At 45.2% G+C, this 7,492-nt stretch overlaps 1 protein-coding gene across 1 annotated transcript in view; it reads right to left on the reverse strand.

The window, feature by feature from the left end:
* Positions 1-6,932, reverse strand: part of il1rapl1a (interleukin 1 receptor accessory protein-like 1a) — a 164,335-nt gene extending 157,403 nt beyond the window's left edge. The window contains 5 exon segments of the mRNA XM_056289885.1: positions 3,408-3,632; positions 3,719-3,818; positions 5,078-5,148; positions 5,921-6,068; positions 6,786-6,932. Of these exon segments, the coding sequence (XP_056145860.1) occupies positions 3,408-3,632; positions 3,719-3,818; positions 5,078-5,148; positions 5,921-6,068; positions 6,786-6,932 (691 nt within the window).
* Positions 6,933-7,492: the final 560 nt, after the last annotated feature.

The raw sequence follows: 7,492 nt of genomic DNA on the forward strand, positions 1-7,492 counted from the left end.
TCGATTTCCTCGTTCAAAACACCGAGAACACTCAGTAACAGCAACCTAACATTAATCTAAAACTTAACCGCTACTTAACCTTAAGTTGGTTATCCTTAATCCCCCCTTTTTTTTGATAGATCTGGTATGATCTGGTGGTCAAAATAGTTTGTTTTCATATCATAAATCCCACAGTTCCAGTCGAAAGGAATGTGTGTAACACCGGCAAGATCCAGTGGTAGCATGTAATAATAATGGATTACATTTATATAGCGCTTTAGCTTGATATCCAAAGCGCCTCACATTGAAGGGGGGGACTCACCTCAACCACCCCCAATGGATGGCAGCCATTTTGGCGCCAGAACACTCAACCACACTTCAGCTTGAGGTGGAGAGGAAGGAATCACTGAGCCAATTACATGGTCAAATGATTAGGTGGCCAGATGGAGACAGCCAGGTTGGGAATTTTGCCTGGAAACCGGGGAACCCCCAATTCTTTGTCATAAGTGCCAGGGGATTTTTAATGGCCACAATGAGTCAGGACCTCGGTTTAACGTCTCATCTGAAGAACGACACCTTCTACAGCACAGTTTCCCCGTCACTGGACTGGGAGTTTCTTTTATTAGGACCAGAGGGAAGACGTCCGCCTACTGGCCCACCAACACCACTTCCAGCAGCTACTTATTTCCCGGAAGGTCTCCCATCTAAGTACTAGCCAAGCCCACACCTGCTTAGCTTCCGTCAATCAGCGGATCCGGGGCACATGTTGCTATGGCTGCTGGAGTCCTTTTGTTTCTTGGAGAAACAACACAGATCGACAGTGTTATCCAACTTGGTCATAATGACGATATATCAATCTATATGAAACATTTTAATTAAACCTAATTAATAGTTGGATAATATTTAGCTTTTCACTTTAGTTGCTATTGACAGCTTTTCTGAATTCAACATGCAAATTTCTTCTTGCTCTTCTTTCCCTTTTGCGGCATACGACACATTTCCTGTGTGGACTCCGTTACATTTTAATACTTGGTGGGAATGGTGGACCCCCCACCAGCACCGAGGAGAAATAGCACGCAGAGGAGCAATTACAGAACGCTAAAACATTGACTAGTTGTTGCTACAAAAATGCCCTGGTAGCCTAATGCTTACGGCGCATGCCCCATAACCGCAACGTCCCCGATTCGATTCAGGTCAGGGACCTTTGTTTCATGTCGTGCCCATCTCTCTCTCCCCTCGTTTCCTGTCTGCCACTTCACTGTCCTCTAGCAAATAAAGGCAAAAATGCCAAAACAATAATCTTTACAAAATGCCAGAGGAAAAGGGTATCAAATATGGCATTTTATGATATCAAAAAAAATTGAGGACTTCATCTTTCACCCTAAATTTAACCACCTACTTCTGCTACAAAAGTTTATGGGGGTAAAGACCAACCCTCGTGTTTATTTCTTGCAGACTTGTTCGCTTTCAGACGTACTGTAAATATCAGTCTTATCGCATTGTACTGGCCTATATTTGGTGGTTTTGGAGGTTCATCAGGGAGGAGGGTTTAAGCACCCGGGGTGGCAAATGTAAGTAGAAGGGCAAACGCTACGGCAAGCAAAATGGTTCAAAACATGTAAACTTTTGCTACACAAAGGACACGTTTGATAACCGCCCATCAAAATGAGCTCCCTCCTGGACAGACCAATCACCTTCTTCTCTAGGCGATATCAAGTATGGCAGGTTGCGGCCATATGGTCAGAAGGATGATTTGTATGATTAGTTACTGATTGATTGTATGATTTGCATAATTTTCACATTATTGTATGATATGTGTTTGTGGGATTTTTGTACGTTAATATGATTGACTGATTTCTTGTAACGTGTATAATAACACATATAATAACAAATTGTGTAATAGCAAATTATCAAATAGCAACATATGCATCATTGCATATGAGAAGGCATGATCCTTATCATGTACGTATAACAACAGATAGGATGTTTATGAGTAAAGAAGAATGTGATTGGTCTCTCCAGGAGTGAGATCATTTTGATTGGCAGTTATTAAGAGTGTCCATTATGTTGAAAACAGGTAAAGGTTTATAGTATGTTTGGACCATAGAGCCGTAAAGCTCCACCTAGTGACGGGTGACTTGAGGCCAGAGAACAACGCCACTTTTGTGTAAATGAGCACTGACGGGTCCGTTGTTTTTTTTCTTTTTTTGTTTTGTTTTGTTTGGGTTTATTTTTGAGAGGCTGAATGAGAAGGCCAAGTGCTTGTTGAAAGTGATTTTGACAGGCCTGACTTTGATTTGTTTACTGCGCTGGCAGCTGTCAAAGTACAGTTACAGAGATGAGCTCGGGTATGTGCAAAGCTACTTGAGATAGGAAGAGAGAGGGGAGAGAGAGAGGAGAGAGAGAGAGAGAGAGAGAGAGAGAGAGAGAGAGAGAGAGAGAGAGAGAGAGAGAGAGAGATTTGATTTTACATAGCCCTTTAGTAAGCACTGCAATTAGTATACAGACAAAAGGGCATCAACTACATAAGTGCAAGTGAAAACATAAGCCAACAATACAGCCAGGACTTTCCCTCATTACACCAATTGGAAAGAGAAGACCAGGTCTTCATCATCTCCCACTGAGCTCAATACTCCCCATACTGCCCATTTAAGACTGAAAGCCTCCAAATTGTCTACCGTTTTTTAGTAGGCATCCTCCCCCCCTGAACCAAGCCTTCAGCAGCCCTGTACAGGGTCCACACAGCTCACTACCCAGGACCGGTTCTTATAGCTCAGCCTGATAGCCAATTTGGCAGTAGCTGATCTGAAGTTTATAAGTGTGTAAGTATTTTCTTCCTGGCTAGGTATTTGGGACCATGGACAAACAGCTGAAAAGAAAAAGCCTCCCCAACCCCAAAAACCAACCCCTTAACAGCTCAAGCACTCCCACTAACCTAGGATACTGGATAAATAAATGCGTTAAGAGTTTCACACTGTAAAAACAAAAAACAGAAACGCCTCCCTGTGATCAAGATCCAGGTGCGCTCTGTGTCTGTTCATGGCTATCACTCCATGCACTCCTCCACTGGAGGTCAGCTGACTGTTTTTCAACTGGTAGCTTGTACAGGGTCCACCAGCAGCCTTTCGGGGAAGAGCCTGGGCCAGAACACTCAGTCCACCTTGACACTTTCATGGCCGCCTGAGACTGAAAGTGCCTCATCTTCACACACAGGATATAAGTTGCCTTTTTTCTCAGGTCCCCAAACTTATCCAGCCATAGTGTCATGAAAGAAAAGAGTCAGTCCTCCCACTGCTGCCATTCCCCCACATTAGGAGAGACAGTCAACTGTGGAAAGCTGTATTCCACATCCTCCTCCTACTGGCCAGCTAGCTCATGGTTCTCCATCATAAATGTCTTCAGGTACTGTGAAAGTGACGCATACACACTCTCGATAATATAATTCAACAACCTGGGTCTGATGTTGGTATGTTGTTGCAGGGTCCCAGCGGGCATCAGCAGATGTCCCAGCTTCACACAACTGGCCTCCTTTAGAGAAGCTCTTATGCTGGCTGAGGACACGGTCCAGGCCTGAATAAGGCTGTTGTAAAACAGTGGCTTCTCAAACAGCCACAGACCAGCCATAACAGCAGACTCCCTGTGGCCTTCAGGATCTTCCATGCATCCAGGAGAGAGGTGTAGAAAGGTAACAGGCCTGTCAGATCTGCCTCCTCCAGCCTCAGCAGAAACAGTTGCTTACCGTAGCCCAGATGACCAGCTGCCCACAGGATAGGATGAGCGTGGCTGTGTCTAGCCACAGCACACCACAGTGGTAAAGTAGTCTCTGTGCAGTCTTCAGTCTAAAGACATTCACCCAAGAGATAATTCTATGAGACCCTGTCCTCCTTCCACTGACAAGTAGGCAGGGGCTTGGAGCCAGTGCTGCCCTGATCAGAAAAAAGTCATTATGTCCCGTTGAACGTGTAATCTGACCATTAATTAGAATGTCATTCTAAAATATGGCCCATCATCGTGTATCGTTGCCTCAGCCAGTGCTGCCCTGATCAGAAAAAGTCCATTATGGTCCATTGAATGTCTTCAATCAGGTCTTTTGGTAGACGTAGGATAGTCAGCCTTTTCCATAGAATTGAGGCAACCAAGTTATTGGCAACCAAAACTTGACCCCTTTACGGCAGCAGGGGTAACAACCATTTCCATTTAGACAACTTGGCACACACTTTCTCCATCACACCCTCCCAATTCTCCCTCTGATTATCCTCTGTGCCCAAAAATACCCCAACACCTTCATCCCTCTTCTCCCCCACTGCAGACCTGCAGGAAGACTGGGTGCTGCCCTCACTCTCCAATGTCCTCCTTTTAAGGCCTCACTGTTTGCCCAGTTTACTTTTGCTGATGAAGCCTTCTGATACAAGCCCAGACTGTCCTTTAGTACCTCCACATGCCCTTGGTCCCTGAAAAACACATTTAAATAATTTGCATAGGCATAAACTATCAAAGGTAAGTTGTGTTGTGTCCCTGACAGTGAAAGCCCCCTGAGACAGCTTCTCAGCCTGCACAGCAGAGGTTCAATAGCCAGACCGTAAAGCTGCCATGAGATGGGACAACCCTTCCTTATGCCCCTCTGCACAGAGATTGGCTGGCTCAACTCTCCCCCAACCTTCACCAAACACTCATCACCACTGTAAAATAACCCACACATGATACAAGATGGTCACCAAAACCAAAAGCCTTAAGTACTGAAAACAAATAACCATGGCCCACCCTGTCAAATGCTTTTTCTTGAGCAAGTATATCCAGATAGTCCCTTAGTCTGTTCGTAAGTGCTCTGGAAAGCATTTTCTAGTCTGAGCATAAAAGGGCCACCAGCCTCCAGTTTTACAGCAAAACTAAATCTCACTTTTTATGGAGCTGCGACAGAACTGCCCTCTTACAAGAGACCGGCATCTTCCCTGCATGGAATGTTTGCCAGTTCCAACAGAATAGCAAAAACACTAATAAAAGTCAGTGATGAGCCCATCTATCCCTGGAGCCCGTCCTGAAGCCATCTGACCAACAGCTACAGTCAACTCCTCCAAGCTGACTTCCATGTCCAGTCTACCTTTTCCTCAGGACTGAGCCAAGGAAGCCCCTCCAGCAGATCTGCAGCACTGTCCTGATCACACTCCTCTGCTACAAAGAGAGAAGAGTAAAAAGCCACGGCATGACTCCTATTTCCTTTGGATCAGTCATCACCCTGCCACTGGGGAGCTTTAGGGATGTCATTAGCTTGCTCCTGGCAAAAGTCTTCTCCAAACTGAAGAAGAAAGAGCACGGAGCATCCATGTCTTTTATGTTGAGAAAACAAGACCTAACGAGGGCTCCTTTCACTCTCTCCTGCATGAAAGTCCTGAGCCTCAGTCTTTTTTTTCTTCTTGCAGCAAGCTGTCAGCAGCAAATTCTGGATTACTGTTCATAGCACAATCAATGTTCTTAATACTGTCCTCCAGCTCCGGAATTGCTGCTTTAATCCTAGCAGTGGAGTGAGATGTGTACTGTTGACAGAAGACATGAATCTGTGCCTTGCCCACTTCCCACCACTGCCTCAGCGAACGAAAATTAGCTTTTTTACTTTGCCAGCATACCCAAAACTTTTCAAAGCTCTGACAGAAAATGCTATCCTGCGGCAACTTGTTGAAATGCCAATATGACCTTATTTTTTGCCCAGGAGAAATGATCAAATCTATAATGATATGATGGTGATCAGTGAAGCCAACTGAAGTAATGGAGCTACTAACTAGACTGAATGCAAAATGCAAGTGACTTTGAAATGTAGACTATATCTAGCCTGTCTGCACTCACTCTGTTGTTGCGCACCTGACCCACATGTACTGTCTAGCAGTGGGGTGTTTCAACATCCATGCATCTAGCAGATCTAACTGAGTAACTGCTCGGCCTAAGTTACCAGATGACTCAATGTGGGGTTCCTCACGTGTCCTGTCCATGGTGAAATCAATGGTGCAGTTCCAATCCCCACCTATGATCAGTTGCTCCTGACCATACTTCTGCAGCTCATTCCTCAAAACACTGAGAAAGGCTAATCTGTCAGCTCCCTGAATTGGGGCATAGACATTGACCAAACAGAAAAGGCACCCATCAATTTCTACCCTTACAATCAGACACTTCCCCTTAACTAACTCCACAGATGATTAAATCCTTGGATTGGTAATTTTAGATGGCAACACTGCTACCCCCCCCACCCACCCCACTGAAGTTGGTACCATGGGTGAGTGTATATGACCCCTCCCACCACTGCCCGCAATCTATCTCATTAGCTTGGTCACTATGAGTTTCCTGCACAAAAAAACACATCTATCTTTTTTCTGTTTCACAAATTCAGCCACTAAAGCACTCTTACATCTGTCTCTCCCACCATTAATGTTAAGTGATCCAATCCTGAGCTCCTGCATAAGATGCGTAGAGCAGAGGAAAAAGATAGAGACAGAAACAGGCCAACATGGATCAGAAAAAAATAAAAGAATAAAGCACCCTGTGATGCATGATCATAATTTATTTCACACGTTTTGTCCTTCTAACAGTTTTCCCCTTTGCTGCCTTTCTCAAAGCTGTGATGTATTTCTTAAGGCGAAAACATTTTTGCTCATCAAGTAGCTCAAAACCAACCAGCTTCTACAGATAACCAACATGAATCTCCCTGTATTATTAAGATAATCTTTTAATTTTACTGACTTCCCAAAAGTTTCATCCAAAAAGCCATTTATGTCCTCCAAATAATACAGATCTGTGCTGCGGCATGACGTTTCACTAACTGACACATTATCAGACTCCGAATCGTAATCCATCTCCTCAGCCTCACCTGTTACCTGGCTACTGAGAATCCCCTCCACACTCTCAGTATTCCCTTCAGCAGGCCTACCTCCGCCCTTCACACTCTGTCCACTCACCACTGAGCGCATCCTCAGTCTCTGCCCGAACCGCTGGATGCAGCCACCTGTTCAGCTGTGACTGTTTCTGCAAACTCTGCCCCCAGCTCCAAGGCTGTTGGCTGGGAGGCTATTTCCTCATCTACAACTGATGGGGCAGGATGTTCCTCTGACTGACTCTGCTCTCCTCTCTCCGCCTCAGAGACATTATTGGGTGGCGGGATGTTAGTATCTGTGGTGTCTGCCTCCGCTTGCTGTCTACGGGGACATCTGAAGTGCTTATGGCCGACATTGCCACACGAACTAGCATACACCATGTATGAGCTATTGCTCTCTTTAACTCTAAGAGAAACCTCCAAAGCCTGTGTCAGAGAGTCCAAAAATATAAACACCTGTCTCCTGAGAGACTGCACATTTTCCAGCTTCAGATCTGGACAGCCGAGACTGACACTTTTGAGAGCACTGGCGAATTTGCCAAACCTCCGCAGCTCATTGGACATAAACGGCGGAACACCCGATAGGGTGATTCTCGTAGAAGGGACCGACAATGGGGCAACAGCACTATAGATATCCCTGATAACTACACCATCTCA

Source organism: Lampris incognitus, chromosome 11 (assembly GCF_029633865.1).
Source record: "Lampris incognitus isolate fLamInc1 chromosome 11, fLamInc1.hap2, whole genome shotgun sequence".
NCBI classification, from domain to species: Eukaryota; Metazoa; Chordata; class Actinopteri; order Lampriformes; family Lampridae; genus Lampris; species Lampris incognitus.